General features: G+C 40.0%; 1 protein-coding gene across 2 annotated transcripts in view; it reads right to left on the bottom strand.

Moving 5' to 3' along the window:
- Positions 1-472: 472 nt before the first annotated feature.
- LOC143280875 (calpain-9-like) overlaps positions 473-17,345 on the bottom strand; it is a 72,575-nt gene continuing 55,702 nt past the window's right edge. For both annotated transcript variants that reach the window (XM_076585617.1, XM_076585618.1), the window contains 7 exons: positions 12,017-12,152; positions 10,564-10,622; positions 10,109-10,177; positions 9,482-9,560; positions 9,027-9,143; positions 6,697-6,755; positions 473-3,635 (listed from right to left, as the gene is read on the bottom strand). In XM_076585617.1, the coding sequence (XP_076441732.1) occupies positions 3,609-3,635; positions 6,697-6,755; positions 9,027-9,143; positions 9,482-9,560; positions 10,109-10,177; positions 10,564-10,622; positions 12,017-12,152 (546 nt within the window). In that variant the 3' untranslated portion in view covers positions 473-3,608. The remainder of the gene's footprint in view (positions 3,636-6,696; positions 6,756-9,026; positions 9,144-9,481; positions 9,561-10,108; positions 10,178-10,563; positions 10,623-12,016; positions 12,153-17,345) is intronic.

Below are 17,345 nucleotides of genomic sequence, written 5' to 3'. Positions count from 1 at the left end.
CAAGGTTAGTAGTGACTGCCCTGGTCTCATGATCAATAAGTCTGGAGCATCTGGGTATGTTACGACAGGAGAGCATGTGACCATGCTATGTAGCTGAAAATGAACTCACCAGAACAATTTCAACGTTAGCGTTACGTCAAAACAAACTGTGATTAAGCGTAACAAAATACGGTGAAATCATAACGGTTGGCATCTCTGTCAAAGCTGAACAAGATCAGACAAGTATCAAAGGGACGTAACTGGAGAAAAAAATTGTTTGCTGCGTTCAGAAAAAAATTTGTAAGGTCAGGTACCATTTCAATTGTTCATTTTAGTCACTCATTGTGCATGAACATAACCAGCACATATGAACATGTGGACACATTCATGTGTGTATAAAATCATTAAAAATGTGAAGAATAACTATAGAGGAAGGAAAAGAAAAAAAAAGGAGACACACATTCAAATCAAAAACAATTTCTAAAACTAGAGATGATACCCACAGAAATTTTATTTCTAAAGAGGTGCACTCAGGTATAATTAAAAGTTCCAACTACAGAAGCTACAACAAAGATAACATAAGCTACCAGCAAATCCTTGTAACTGGTTGAAAACCGGGTAAACATGTCTCATGAACATGACATTATACTGTCAATAGTAATAAAGGCAAACAAAAATTAACAAACTTTTGCTTTTGTCTACATAATAATGAGACAGTCCAAAAACAGTAAGAAAGAAACGAAGTGGACAGCAAAATAAACAACTACCAGTTTTTCAAGATTTGAGTAAATCATTAACTTTTTTTTTTTTTTTGGCTGCCCCATCATCTGCACCGTTTCAGTTGCATTACTCCCACGCCGCTCATTTAGATTCCCCCATACACAGCAACACCCGGGTTCGTCCGTCGCAGTTCCAGCGTCGGCAGTCCACAGGGAACCATCGATGTTAGGTCGCCAGGAGGTCACACACCAGAGGAGACCCTGCACTGCTGCTGAGTCACTTCGGTGGTGTTCAGTGGTGCCTGTTCTGTTTTAACGTACTTAGGACACCACCTACTAAGCCCCCTACTAACGACAATAATGGCTTAGTCGCGGAGCCAGACTGAGTGAGCGTCCCTCCCAGAGTGGAGAGCGCCACCACGTCCCTCAAACACCAGCCCCCCAGGGCATGAAGAGTAAATCATTAACTTTACAAGAACAAAGGACCAAAAATACTGCCACATGTTTGCAAAGACACCAGTGATACACATAAGTCCAAATGAAACAGTCATACTATTAAAGCCCACTCGTGTACACAAGTGAACATGAGAGTTGCAACCCATGAACAAAGAAGACAACGACATAAGTCGAAAAAGAATTTTTAATCTCACTGTAGTACAGATCCACATATAATATCTAACAAATGATATGGTATTTTACTCTCATAAATTAAAGATGGTTTTAGAACCTTTAGAAATGGACTGAACAGTGTGCAGCATTTCATATAAATAAAAACATAAAAAGGGGGTTTATTTGTGGAGAGCTTTCACCAGCAGTATACAATCACATACAAAAAATATACACGTTTTCACAAGTACAAAATATACTGCAACAGGTACAAACTGCTGAAAAGATTCACAAAAGATATCACATCAGATATTCAGCCAATAAATCATGGTTCTTTTCACCACACATCCCAATAAATCTGATTTTTCTCCAGTTATATATATATATATTATGGGCAAAGAGATGAGGGCAAAGGTGTGGTGGCTGTTTTGCTGAGAAACATGTCCCTTCCTTTCTGCAATATACACTTGCCATGGAGTAATACTGAAAAACGGAGGGTGGGTGTGTGGGAGGGTCTTGAAGACCATGATTGAAAAAAAAAGACAATTAAGACTAATTGAAAAAAGAAGAAAAAACTCAGGCTAGGCTTTTTATGTTTTCTCTTTTGTTTAGTAATAATGTAGAAAATTATGGAACAAGGTAACCTGCTATGGACGGACACACACAAACAAATGCACACATGTGAACGCAACACACACACACACACACACACAAATGCCTTTCCTCTCTCCAACCTGTTTTCCCTTAAAATACTGATTACAGATATCCTCCGAATCCATCCATCTTTCAGGAATTAAGGCTGCAAAAGTGGAGGCAATCTGGACCCAGAGAGGTAGAGATGCATCAAACTTTCTCTCAAGGCACATCAGCTTAAAAAGATTACATTGTTTTTGGTGTAACAGCTGATCTATATATATTGGTAGTCAGTAATATATTTCTTCCAAATAAGTTATAATTCACAAGATTTCGCTGAACATACAGCTCACTTTGGTTTCAACTTACAGAGTCAAACTCCAGAGCCATAATTGCACCAAAAAAGTCTTCATAAAGCAGACAACTATATAAGGCACACAGACTCAAAGACAGCACACATGCCGATATTCAATTCAGTAAACGTATGTAACATGTACATACACAGTATCATAGTCTTTGCTACAAAACAAATATATGTATTGCTGAAAAAGGCTGTGAAATGTTCTTATGGCAGTGTTGGAGACTGTGATAAAACTTGTTTGTGTTGTTGGGTTTTTTCTTTCCTAACACAAAATGTTTATTCTTTCTAAAATTCCCCCCAAAAGGACTGGTCAGTTTACCCCACTTAAACCTGTGCATCCAGAGAGCTGAGTGCACTTTCTCCATGCATAAGAAGAAACTGTTCAATGTCCTGTCACACACACTAGAGATTGTAGACATCTAGTTACTTGAAGTATTCATTTTTGCAATCGAATAGTATCATTATTATTATGAATTACTGTATTTATCACCACAAGTTTCTTTTGTGTTAGACCTCTGAATTAAAACAGGTCAGAGAGGCATTCTATCCTGAAAACAGTGCTGAACTGTTACTGGTATGAATTATCTCCTCCTTCCGACCTGCATCTCCCTCTCCCTTCTTTTTTTGGGGGTGTGTGTGTGGGGGGGGGGGGGGGGGTCTGTCTTTTTGTTTTATCAGTAGGTGATTATGAATGCACACCAAATATGAGGAAACAGTCAAAATATGCAAACACTAACATCGACAAATCAAATGGCAATACAAGCTGAGAGTCATTAAAACAATAACAGAAATCAAGGAACAGATCTGTTAAACATAAAGCAGCTCCACATTCCAACAGTTCAGAAATCAAGGAACAGATCTGTTAAGCATAAAGTAGCTCCACATTCCAACAGTTCCCCACTCTTTATAAAAATTCTCTGCCGTCATGGTATATACCAGCACTTCACCAGATGATCAGAAGAGGCTGTAAAGAATACATACAAGTCTGTTCACCTGATATACAAAAACTGGGGACTGTAAATCCTACGGTCAACTTGTACACACACAGAGTTCAATAAACAAATAATTATGATACTATCACCATGCAAATCAGCACATTTATTGCAATTACATATCTGCAAGATGAAAGTCTATACAGTCACAGGCAGAGGGGAAGCGTAACACAAATTCTGCTTTGGAGGTGAGTGGGGAAGACAGAGTATGAAATCTCCAGCTTTCGTCACTGTACACTGTTGCTGCTCTCCTCAGATTCTGCTGATCAGAGTACAGCCTTGCCACAGAGCGGGTCCAGGCATGGAACACTGGGCAGTCTATGAATACATTGTCGTCTGGAGGAACTGTGGACAGAGAAACAGTGGTGAGACAAACTACCACGACGGAAAGTAAAAAAAAAAATAAATGAGTAAAATAAAACAATATATGAACTGATAGATTTGCTTTCCCCAAACCAGTTTTCTCCCAAAGACAGAATGACAACCAGCAAGTCACGAACTCAAACATACATGGAGCCTAATCATCAGAACTAAACAGCAAAATGTCCACATATTAGGATCACACAAAGGTTGAAATCATCTGACTCTGTGTTTTTTGGTTGTTGGTTGGTAGTTTGTTTTTTTAGTGTTTTTTGGTGGTTGTTTTTTGGTTGTTGGTTGGTAGTTTGTTTTTTAGTGTTTTTTGGTTGTTGGTTGGTAGTTTGTTTTTGTTTTTTCGTTGTTGGTTTTTTGGGGTTTTTTTTTAATCAATTACCAAACTGTGAAAGTATGTACTGGAAATAATTAAACATTGTACAACATGATTTATAAAAAATATCCATATATGTATAAAATGTTAAAACTATGTCCCAGCATAAGTCATTGTATCTTAGCATCAATATATGAAGACAATGCTCCAACACAAGCTATCTTAACAGGGTGGAGATGCTTCATCTGCCATCACTGAGACCACTTTGACATAAAGCTCAATTAAAACAGTGGGGAATATGTTGCCTTCCGTAAAGGCTGTAAGAACCTTGCAGTTCAAAACAAAGGGGATATCTAGCCTTATTTAACCTGTTCAGTGACTTTAAAACGCCAGCTAACGTCCTGCATCTGATCAGGTTTTTCCTTTATCGGAGTTTGGTTCAGGGACCACAAACAGACTCTGAACAGTTTGCTTGATGTGTCTGGATTATAATAAATCATATTCAAGAGCATACGTCGGGAGGAACACCCCTTTCTTCTCAATGATTTGCTAACTGGACCATGCGGAGTGTTCATGAAAAGGGGGTTTGCCTCTAATGCAAAAAAAGGTGTTGGAAACTTTGTCCAGCAAAGTTAATGTTTCCAGTAAACTTTGCAGTATCAGTAACTCGAGGAGGCATCACTGCATTCTGAAAAATCAATATACGCTACACCACATCTGCTAAGCAGATGCCTGACCAGCAGCGTAACCCAACACGCTTAAACTTTGCAGGCTGTGCAAATGGTTATGGATAGGCCTGACGATGACGATGGATCTCTCTTGTCTGATGATTCATTAGATCATGGGGGTGATGACGATGATACAACAACACTTGACACTTGTTCAGTTCACTTATCAGAGGGTATTTTTGAGTGGGTGACAGTGACTGGCACAGAGGGGGCTGAATTTGTGCATGTATTGAGGGAAGAGGTGGATGAGAGAAAGAAGAGTGGTTGTACATTGTTAGAGTGTGGAATGGGGCATGGCCGTGGAGATTTGTGCATGCATTGTGGGAAGACGTGGATGAGAGAAAGAAGAGTGGTTGTACATTGTTAGAGTGTGGAATGGGGCATGGCCGTGGAGATTTGTGCATGCATTGTGGGAAGAGGTGGATGAGAGAAAGAAGAGTGGTTGTACGTTGTTAGAGTGTGGAAGGGGGCATGGCTGTGGAGATTTGTGCATGTATTGTGGGAAGAGATGGATGAGAGAAAGAAGAGTGGTTGTACCTTGTTAGAGTGTGGAAGGGGGCATGGCCATGGAGATTTTTGTGCATGTATTGTGGGAAGAAGTGGATGAGAGAAAGAAGAGTGGTTGTACCTTGTTAGAGTGTGGAAGGGGGTATGGCCGTGGAGATATGTGCATGTATTGTGGGAAGAGGTTGTATGTTGTTAGACAGAGAGTGTGGAAGGGGGCATGGCCGTGGAGATTTTTGTGCATGTATTGTGGGAAGAGATGGATGAGAGAAAGAAGAGTGGTTGTACGTTGTTAGACAGAGTGTGTGGAAGGGGGCATGGCCGTGGAGATTTGTGCATGTATTGTGGGAAGAAGTGGATGAGAGAAAGAAGAGTGGTTGTACCTTGTTAGAGTGTGGAAGGGGGTATGGCCGTGGAGATTTGTGCATGTATTGTGGGAAGAAGTGGATGAGAGAAAGAAGAGTGGTTGTACCTTGTTAGAGTGTGGAAGGGGGCATGGCCGTGGAGATTTTGGTGCATGTATTGTGGGAAGAAGTGGATGAGAGAAAGAAGAGTGGCTGTACGATGTTAGACAGAGTGTGTGGAAGGGGGCATGGCTGTGGAGATTTGTGCATGTATTGTGGGAAGAGGTGGATGAGAGAAAGAAGAGTGGTTGTACGTTGTTAGACAGAGTGTGTGGAAGGGGGCATGGCCGTGGAGATTTGTGCATGTATTGTGGGAAGAGGTGGATGAGAGAAAGAAGAGTGGTTGTACGTTGTTAGACAGAGTGTGTGGAAGGGGGCATGGCCGTGGAGATTTGTGCATGTATTGTGGGAAGAGGTTGTATGTTGTTAGACAGAGAGTGTGGAAGGGGGCATGGCCGTGGAGATTTTTGTGCATGTATTGTGGGAAGAGATGGATGAGAGAAAGAAGAGTGGTTGTACATTGTTAGACAGAGTGTGGAAGGGGGCATGGCCGTGGAGGTCAGTGAATTGTTCATGTCACTGATACTGGCTCAACTGGACAACAGCCAATAATCCACAATTTTCATGAAACCAAGGGTTGAAAATGCAAAGGATGGGAAACATGTGTTTTTACTTTTTTACGCTTTTTGTCACTGACCAGATGATTGGTTTGCTGAAGAGGCAAAGTGACATGTACAGCAAACACTTTGGTTGGCTCAGCTGCTATCTTGTGCTGAAAGATTCCTGATCCCCCTCTGTTCCGGGAAACAGTCAAGCTTTTATACCAGAGTTTCCTCCAACAGAGGGGGAATCTCCTTCAAAACACTCACTCCAGGTTTTTACCCCTGAATTCTCAAATTCCCAGGCAACAGGACAGCACTTTCAGCAAAATTCTCTGGCGCTGAACAAGTTAAAGACTCTAAAATTACTGCAGTTAAGTACAAAGGGGAATATGTAGCCTTGATTAATTCAATACAAAGAGATAAGACTGTCCACATCATTAACTGCTTCACCAGAGGGTAACTTCACAAACATTCACTTACAGTTTCCATATCAACTGGTGCAATGCCCTGGCTCGCTTTATCCAAGGCACGGAAAGTGTCTGAAACAAAAAACACACTTTGAAAACATAAGTTCTGATAAACAAATGAAACAACATACACGTTGAAAACGTAGGCTCTGATAAAATAGTGAAAAAACATGCACCTTGAAAACACAGGCTCTGATAAACAGTGAAACAACATACACCTTGAAAACACAGGCCCTGATAAACAGTGAAACAACATACACCTTGAAAACACAGGCTCTGATACCCTTGCAACTTCAAAAATTGTATTCAACAAAAAAGGAGAACCACTCTCTCTCCTGTGCTACAAATTTATGACTGGCATGTCTCCTTCTTACATTTCTGAGCTTCTGCATTACTACCCTCCATCTTGCGAGCTCCGGTCATCAGGTGATGACCGTCTCTTACAAATTCCCTCCTACAGAACCTGATCATATTGGAAACGCACTTTCTCTTTCCAGGCTTCTTCCGCATGAAACTCACTCCCGTTTCCTGTCCATCCTGCTGTTTCTTGCCCTTCTTTCAAATCCTCTTTGAAAACTCATTTATTTCCAGCCATTCAAATCAGTCTTTTTCAGTCAAATCAGTCAAATCCTTGTCTTCACTTTTATGTTTTAATCAAGTTAATTTTTTACTTATATTGTTTTTACTCATTTTAAACACACACATGTTCATACACCTTGAATGATCGAGATGTGCATGCATACGCGCGTGTGTGTGTCTACATCTTGTGTGGAGTGGGTGTAGGTTTGTGGGATGGAGTTAGAACGGAATGATCTGTGCGTACGGGTGTATTTGTGTTTTTTGGTATGCACACAAAATTGCTTCTTTTTTTTTTTTTTATTGTAAACGCTCAGGGCTTTTGTATCGTTAGATTGGGTGTACCGAATGTCCTTTTATTATTATCATTATTATTAAGAGGACAACTGATCCAGCATGATCTTTACACATCTTACTCAGCATAGACTTGAGATAACATATCCTTCCAGTTTTACTCTGTCAGTCTCAGCACTGGAAGTGCACTGAGGACTATCACTGCTGTACAGCAAAAAGGCAATCGTGCATTGTGAGACAACTGACTCTGCATGGTCCTGAGAGATTAACTTACACACAGCAGCAGGGTGACAGGTTTTTTTCAGTATGGTTTGAACTCAGTGCTGCCAGTTAGCTCCCCTGACTTTCCCCACAGACAACCCATTTGTATGGGTAAGAAATAAAATTGCCAAAAAAAGAAATGTTGGAATTCATAAAATGAAAACTTCCAAACTGACTAGTAAAACGAGTTAGTTGGGGACAAAATATATAATTTCCTCCCTTCTTATGCTATCATACAGTGAAATGATGAAAGTATTCATATTTTTTGTTCAAAATTTGCACACACTGATGACTTGTAAATGAATCCAGGAAAGCACACAGAGTTGAAACAGAGTAAATTCAGAACGTTATATAGCCACTATAAGGCCCCTTCATCCAATTATGTTGTCTGTCTTGTGACTGAGAAGAATCTGGGTCAGACAGCATTGTTGACATTCACTGTTCATGTGAACCAGTAACCGCAAAAATAACTCTCCTACTCGCGAGCACAGCAACACAGTGTTCCCAAAAACGTACATATGTGCGTAAATGACGCACAGATTTACAACTTTGACGCACAAAATTTTTACCCTGTGCGTCAATGTGACGCACACTTTTTCCTGAAACTAACAAGCATCTTACGGTTTCCAGGAAAACCGCGAAGCACGCATCGTGGGCCTAAGCTTAGGCTAGTGCATAGCAGACGAAACTGAGAGTAGAGAGTGCTGTGTGTTTTCATTGTATTCAAGCATTTCGAATGTCCTTGTTTGGAGAAGGTGTGGGTTTCTTTTCATTTTCATTGTACAATTGTCTTCATTGATTTTTTGTATGTTTTCCTGTTGACCCTCAGAAATGTGACAATGACCCTCAAAAATTCCAGTCAAAGGGTCACAGTGACCCTCAAAAAATCAGGCCCATTGGGAACACTGCAACAAACTTTGCATTTATTGGTCAAAGTGGAGAGTGGAAAGGTCATTTGAGATATTCTTAGCTTATAACGTCATTATGCAAATTAGGTGCCACTTCAAAAATTCAAAACTATCTAAAGCCCCGATCGGGCTCCTTTGTCTGAAACAGCTGTAAACAGTATGACCTCGATCGCCCTTCATCTGAAACAGTCGTAGACAGTCAGGCCTCGATAGGGGCCCTTCGTCCCTAATGAGTTAATGTTAGGCGTGTTAAAACAGCCACACAGCAGAGGAGACCCTGCACTGCCTGACAACGACAACTCACTGATCATGGTCTTGAGTCGCACGGTGCAGGTGATGAAGTCGCTGAAGTCGATCTGACCGTCACTGTTGCTGTAGCGCATCACCAGCGACTGCAGGGTGCGGTTGCTCAGCCGGAAACCTGGACATCACAGGACGTGTGGGAGTGTGAAGATGTTCACTGCTATGCTTTTGTGTGAATATTTCCACAAGCGTGCTGTGCAGTTTTCTCTGCGTGTTCATGCATGCCACTATATTGCATAGATGTGGACAGGGTGTGTGTGTGTGTGTAATTGTATGTGTATGTGCATGTCTGTAAGTATGCAAGTTTATACATGTGCATACATACAAGAGGGTGGAGAGGGAAAAAAAAATGTACATACACAAGACTACATATTCAATGAAACTCTGGAAAGGAAAATTGCTTCTGAAATGCAAGAACAAAAGGAAAAATACTTCTTTATCATCCTCCTCACTCACCAGTGCTGCTGAGTGCTGTTCGCAGTTCGTAGGAAGTCAGGTTTCCACTGAGGTTCCTGTCAAACTGCTTGAAGACACCCTGTCAGACATATCACATCACACCTTAATTAATCATCATTAACGAGTGCACCTGCAGACATCAATAAAAGAAAAAGAAATATATTGGTTGTGCACAGAGAAATATGTTGTGACAAAAGTAATACAATGCGATACAACAATGTGTAAGGAAAAGGTGTTCTTTAACTGTTAATTGTTAGCAAGGTGTGAAATGCAAAACTGATGTCCTTTTAATTTACTTTTTTCTTTATGCACAAGCTCACTGACAAAATGCCCTTCTGTGAAACAAGGACATTAAATAAAGTGTTTTTTCTTTCATTCTAGAAAAGCATATCCACAAGTCAGGAACGGAAAATGTTTTGACACTTCCTGACATAAATGAAACAAGGAAGAAACACACACACAAAAAAAACAACTGGTGCCAAGCACACACTCACACACACACACACACACACACTCACACACACACACAAAGTCAAATACACACAAACACATACATATGTAAACACAGATAAAAGTCTGAGGTGGGAACACAAAGATTTTACTGCCCGCTCATCATGTAACTGTTACCTTCCAGTGTCGCAAGTCTTCCAACAATTCCTTGAATTCTTCATATCCCAGCTTTCCAGACATGTCCCCCTGATCTCAGGTCAAGAAATTATAGTAACGTTGATCAAATTACCATGGTTCATATCACAACAACAACTACCAGGATTTCACACAAAAACAAAAGCATACCAAATGGCAGATGAGATCATCTGTGTTATTCATGTGACGCACCGTTGTTTGAAACATTTCTCAAAACTGTCTATTTCCGATGAAGTACATGTCCTATTTTTCTGCAAAACCTCATCACCAGCGTAAGCCGATAAATGCCCTTGCTCTTGTCATGCAAGCCAGCTTCCCGTGATATGTGAATAAGGCTGAAAAGCAGATATATCTGATTCAAAATGCAGACAGAGAATATTATCTTAATTTCTTAACATTTTTTTTCTGCTAAAAGTATATGTGTGTACAAAGGATACATCATACATGGCCACCATGCTGCGAGCTGCCTCAATGTTGAAGCCCTGGAAGTTGACCTCTGTGAAAACAACAACACATCAAACATCACGTCATTTTTGTTATCAATACAGAACTAGCCCTTTTTTTTCTTTTTTTTTCTGCTCTTTTTTTGCTTTTTTTTCTGCTCTTTTTTTTTTTTTTTAATAATGCTTTTGAAACTGAGACCCCAAGTTGGAATTTTTTTGGTTTTTTTAATGAAAAAGAACGCCATAATTGTTCCTCCATATAAATGTGTGGATGTAAACAGGCCCAACACTCAGCTTATATCACAGATTGACATAAGTTTTACATTTGGGCCAACAGCAAAGTGACAGCTGTATTATCAATGGTTTCTCCAGTCAATGGGAAATCATTTACAGCTTAGTCTTTTGTGAAGGACTATGACTCTCAAACTAGGAGGCAAAATTGCACTGGCTCTTAGTGCTGCAGCCTTGTGGGCTAGTTGGCCTTTGGGAACCATCCCAACGCCAACTGTCCTAAAACCCTCTTGGCTGAGAGAGAGGGGATGTACTTGGGCAAGACACTCTCCACCATAATCATTCTAGCCCAGATAGTCGGAACAGCAGTTGCCTCCTCTGCTGTTCTGATGGTCATAGTCAGACACGACTGACTATCATATATAATGCATGGATGATTGTGTGCATGCAAAAGTGTTTTGTCAGTTTTTATTCTTTTTTTTTTTAAATTCATGTATTCTTCTTTCTTTCATTTATATTCAGAAATATCTTCATTTTTCAAATAGTTAATAAGATGAAAATTGCAAACTTGTAATCATGAGACACCTGCCAAAACTCTATATCCACACACGACACCCACTGAACTGTGATACACCTTTTGTTGGTACAGGTTCTGTTTCTGGATACTATATACAAAGATGCCAACCCCTGTGAAGTGTTAGTAAAAACAATCAGGAAATTTGGAAGGAACATTTTGAATTTGGCTGGAACACTCGGACTCCAAAGCCACATCAGCAAATGTACATTTTATCTACAAGGCATGCAAACACTTGGGCCTACCTGCAACTGCTACAGTTAAGCTGACTGGTCCACTCAATGCTGTTTCAGCGTAACCACGCACTTGATTAGCCGAGCATCATCACTTGAGACCAAGGTTAGCAGTGACTGCCCTGGCCTTGTAATCAATAGGTCGAGAGCGTCTGGGTAATGTTACAAAAGGAAAGCATGTGACCATGCTATGTGGTCGAGAATAAACTAGTCAGAACAATTTTGACGTTGGCATAACATCAGAACAAACTGTGACTGTGCGTAACAAAATACGGCGAAATCGCAACAGCTGGCATCTCTGTATATAGAAGAAATTTTCCTTAACTAGACCCGAAAGTTTAACTTGTACATTTTAGTGGTTTCACACCACCTTTTTCAGCAAAACTGATGCAGGACAGGCGAAACACACCTTGTCTGAAGAAGGTGTCAAGCATGCGCTTCAGTTCCACGGCGTCCACCTCCAGATCTTCTCCCGCAATGCGCCTGAAGTTGTCCATCAGGCCGTCCTCCTGCTGCCGCTCCTGCCTGGTGGGTTCCGGCTTGTTCTGTGGGCGCAGAGCGTCAATACATGTTCCAACACACACAGCATTTCCTTACATACCCCTTTGGGGGTGTAGTGTCATACGTGTTCAATGCACAGTGCATTTCCTTACGTACTCCTTTGCAGGTGTAGCGTCATACATGTTCAACACACCGAGCATTTCCTTACGTTCCCCTTTGTGGGTGTAGTGTCATACGTGTTCAATGCACAGTGCATTTCCTTACGTACCCCTTTATGGGTGTAGCGTTATGTGTTCAATGCACAGTGCATTTCCTTACGTTCCCCTTTGTGTGTGTAGTGTCATATGTGTTCAATGCACAGTGCATTTTCTTATGTACTCCTTTGCAGGTGTAGTGTCATACGTGTTCAACACACAGAGCATTTCTTTACGTACCCCTTTGTGGGTGTAGTGTCATACGTGTTCAACACACAGTGCATTTCCTTACGTACCCCTTGTGGGTGTAGCGTCATGTGTTCAACGCACAGTGCATTTCCTTACGTTCCCCTTTGTGTGTGTAGCGTTATGTGTTCAATGCACAGTGCATTTCTTTACGTACCCCTTTGTGGGTGTAGTGTCATACGTGTTCAACACACAGAGCATTTCCTTACGTACCCCTTTATGGGTGTAGCGTTATGTGTTCAATGCACAGTGCATTTCTTTACGTACCCCTTTGGGGGTGTAGCGTCATACATGTTCAACACTCAGTGTATTCCTTTATGTACTCCTTTTGGGGTGTGCCTTCTTCAAACGTGTCTCTTCGTCTGTCTGTTGTTCAATAATTCTTTTTCCCCCAGTGTGTCCCTTCATCTGTTGTTCAACACTTTTTTTTTCCAACCCAATGTGTCCTTTCTTCTGTCTGTTGTTCAACACTTTTTTTTTTCAACCCAATGTGTCCTTTCTTCTGTCTGTTGTTCAACACTTTTTTTTTTCAACCCAATGTGTCCTTTCTTCTGTCTGTTGTTCAACACTTTTTTTTTTCAACCCAATGTGTCCTTTCTTCTGTCTGTTGTTCAACACTTTTTTTTTTCAACCCAATTTGTTCTTTCTTCTGTCTGTTGTTCAACACTTTTTTTTCCCAACCCAGTGTGTCCTTTCTTCTGTCTGTTGTTCAACACTTTTTTTTCAACCCAATGTGTCCCTTCATCTGTTGTTCAATACTTTTTTTTTTCAACCCAATGTGTCCTTTCTTCTGTCTGTTGTTCAACACTTTTTTTTTCAACCCAATGTGTCCTTTCTTCTGTCTGTTGTTCAACACTTTTTTTTTCAACCCAATGTGTCCTTTCTTCTGTCTGTTGTTCAACACTTTTTTTTTTCAACTCAATGTGTCCTTTCTTCTGTCTGTTGTTCAACACTTTTTTTTTTTCAACCCAATGTGTCCTTTCTTCTGTCTGTTGTTCAACACTTTTTTTTTTTTCAACCCAATGTGTCCTTTCTTCTGTCTGTTGTTCAACACTTTTTTTTTTTCAACCCAATGTGTCCTTTCTTCTGTCTGTTGTTCAACACTTTTTTTTTTTCAACCCAATGTGTCCTTTCTTCTGTCTGTTGTTCAACACTTTTTTTTTTCAACCCAATTTGTTCTTTCTTCTGTCTGTTGTTCAACACTTTTTTTTCCCAACCCAGTGTGTCCTTTCTTCTGTCTGTTGTTCAACACTTTTTTTTCAACCCAATGTGTCCCTTCATCTGTTGTTCAATACTTTTTTTTTCAACCCAATGTGTCCTTTCTTCTGTCTGTTGTTCAACACTTTTTTTTTTCAACCCAATGTGTCCTTTCTTCTGTCTGTTGTTCAACACTTTTTTTTTTTCAACCCAATGTGTCCTTTCTTCTGTCTGTTGTTCAACACTTTTTTTTTTTAACCCAATGTGTCCTTTCTTCTGTCTGTTGTTCAACACTTTTTTTTTTTCAACCCAATGTGTCCTTTCTTCTGTCTGTTGTTCAACACTTTTTTTTTCAACCCAATGTGTCCTTTCTTCTGTCTGTTGTTCAACACTTTTTTTTTTCAACTCAATGTGTCCTTTCTTCTGTCTGTTGTTCAACACTTTTTTTTTTTCAACCCAATGTGTCCTTTCTTCTGTCTGTTGTTCAACACTTTTTTTTTTTCAACCCAATGTGTCCTTTCTTCTGTCTGTTGTTCAACACTTTTTTTTTTTCAACCCAATGTGTCCTTTCTTCTGTCTGTTGTTCAACACTTTTTTTTTTTCAACCCAATGTGTCCTTTCTTCTGTCTGTTGTTCAACACTTCTTTTTTTTTCAACCCAATGTGTCCTTTCTTCTGTCTGTTGTTCAACACTTTTTTTTTTTCAACCCAATGTGTCCTTTCTTCTGTCTGTTGTTCAACACTTTTTTTTTTCAACCCAATGTGTCCTTTCTTCTGTCTGTTGTTCAACACTTTTTTTTCAACCCAATGTGTCCCTTCATCTGTTGTTCAATACTTTTTTTTTTCAACCCAATGTGTCCTTTCTTCTGTCTGTTGTTCAACACTTTTTTTTTTCAACCCAATGTGTCCTTTCTTCTGTCTGTTGTTCAACACTTTTTTTTTTTCAACCCAATGTGTCCTTTCTTCTGTCTGTTGTTCAACACTTTTTTTTTCAACCCAATGTGTCCTTTCTTCTGTCTGTTGTTCAACACTTTTTTTTTTCAACTCAATGTGTCCTTTCTTCTGTCTGTTGTTCAACACTTTTTTTTTTTCAACCCAATGTGTCCTTTCTTCTGTCTGTTGTTCAACACTTTTTTTTTTTTCAACCCAGTGTGTCCTTTCTTCTGTCTGTTGTTCAACACTTTTTTTTTTCAACCCAATGTGTCCTTTCTTCTGTCTGTTGTTCAACACTTTTTTTTTTCAACCCAATGTGTCCTTTCTTCTGTCTGTTGTTCAACACTTTTTTTTTCAACCCAATGTGTCCTTTCTTCTGTCTGTTGTTCAACACTTTTTTTTTCAACCCAATGTGTCCCTTCATCTGTTGTTCAACACTTTTTTTTTCAACCCAATGTGTCCTTTCTTCTGTCTGTTGTTCAACACTTTTTTTTTCAACCCAATGTGTCCTTCTGTCTGTTGTTCAACACTTTTTTTTTCAACCCAATGTGTCCTTTCTTCTGTCTGTTGTTCAACACTTTTTTTTTTTCAACCCAATGTGTCCTTTCTTCTGTCTGTTGTTCAACACTTTTTTTTTTCAACCCAATGTGTCCTTTCTTCTGTCTGTTGTTCAACACTTTTTTTTTCAACCCAATGTGTCCTTTCTTCTGTCTGTTGTTCAACACTTTTTTTTTTCAACCCAATGTGTCCTTTCTTCTGTCTGTTGTTCAATACTTTTTCTGTTCAGTGATTTTCATGCTGTATTGGTACACAAGTGATTTTCATGCTGTATTGATACACAAGTGATTTTCATGCTGTATTGGTGCACAAGTGATTTTCATGCTGTATTGATACACAAGTGATTTTCATGCTGTACTGGTACATTTTTTATTTGAGTGTGTTAATGAAGAATTATCACATCATCAAAACACGGACAGCAAGCTGTTTAAAATTTTTCAGTACACCAGGAAAACAACTAGCATGCACACACCCACACTCAAATTTGCAAATTAGGATCACTCGTGTGTGTGCAGCAAAACACACTCACACACACACAAAACGATCCACACATGTGTTTCACCTGCCATTCCTATTGCACGAGACACAGAGGAAAAAAATCAGAAACAAAACATACAGAAATCACAGAAAAGCTTAGAAATAATTAGAACTACAATGACTTACTGATCTTTTTTTTTTTCGTTTCAAATTAATTCAAATGGTTAGAACTCAAAAGCAACAATCTTCAATTTAATAATTTCATATAAATTTTACAAAACTATATTACCCAGGAAAACATTGCAAAATTACAAAACAAAATATGAGCATAGTTCCAAAGAATATGTGGGTTTTTTAGATTAATGAATTCATCTTCTGTTGTTCAGTCACAGTCTTTGCATAAAAAAGAGTTACTGGTGGAAAATTCCGTATTATCTTCAACTTCCAATCACATTAGGCTGTGCAATTGCATTGAATTTTTATCAGTGTATACATCTGACAGAAGTTTGCTTCCCTGTGGGGTTCAGCAGTTTGGAGGTCCCCCCAAAGCAGGTGAGTCAGGCATTCATACCAAGGGAAGGTAAGCAAATGAACAAAACATTCAACTCCTTGACTGTCATTGATGCATGCTGTTATGGAACTCACCGCACCTTCTGTGATATTTAGCTCTGTATATCAAATGGAGATATTTTGCAGCATGCCTTTGCCTACTGTAGATGGGAGAGAACCACTGACTGATGCTGCCAGTCTCAAACTGGGTTCATATTAGTGAACGGCTTCCCTTCCACTACTCATTCTGCTGTACAACTCTTTCAAGAAAAAAAAAAAAAAATTTTCACTGAGAACTGAGAGTTTCAGTTTCAGTTTCTCAAGGTGGTGTCACTGCGTTCTGACAAATCCATATACACTACATCCCATCTGCTAGGCAGATGACTGACCAGCAGCATAACCCAACGCGAGTGCCTGCATATATATTTGTGTGCCAATGAGAGTGGATTTCTTCAACTCAATTTTGCCAGAGGACAATACTCTCATTGCCATGGGTCCTTCTTCGTTCGTGGACTGCAACTCCCACGTTCACTTGTATGTACACGAGTGGGCTTTTACGTGTATGACCGTTTTTACCCTGCCATGTAGGCAGCCATACTCCGTTTTCGGGGGTGTGTGCATGCTGGGTATGTTCTTGTTTCCATAACCCACCGAACACTGACATGGATTACAGGATCATTAACGTGTGTATTTGATCTTCTGCTTGCATATACACACGAAGGGGGTTCAGGCACAAGCAGGTCTGCACATATGTTGACCTGGGAGATTAGAAAAATCTCCACCCTTTACCCACCAGGCGCCGTTACCGAAATTCGAACCCGGGACCCTCAGATTGAAAGTCCAACGTTTTAACCACTCGGCTACTACACCCGTCGCCATGGGTTCTATTTCAGTGCACCAAGTGCGTGCTGCACACGGGACCTCGGTTTATCGTCTCATCTGAATGACCAGACACTCAGTTTGATTTTCCAGTCAAACTTGGCAGAAAGGGCGAGAGCAGGATTTGATCCCACACCCTCACAGACTCTCTGTACTGGCAGGTAAGTGTCAACCATTCTGCCACCTTCCTCCTTGAGAACTGAGA

This window comes from Babylonia areolata, chromosome 4 (genome assembly GCF_041734735.1).
Source record: "Babylonia areolata isolate BAREFJ2019XMU chromosome 4, ASM4173473v1, whole genome shotgun sequence".
In the NCBI taxonomy this organism is placed as follows: domain Eukaryota; kingdom Metazoa; phylum Mollusca; class Gastropoda; order Neogastropoda; family Buccinidae; genus Babylonia; species Babylonia areolata.
Note: the sequence above shows the minus strand (reverse complement) of the source record. Positions and strands in the feature narration are given on the sequence as shown.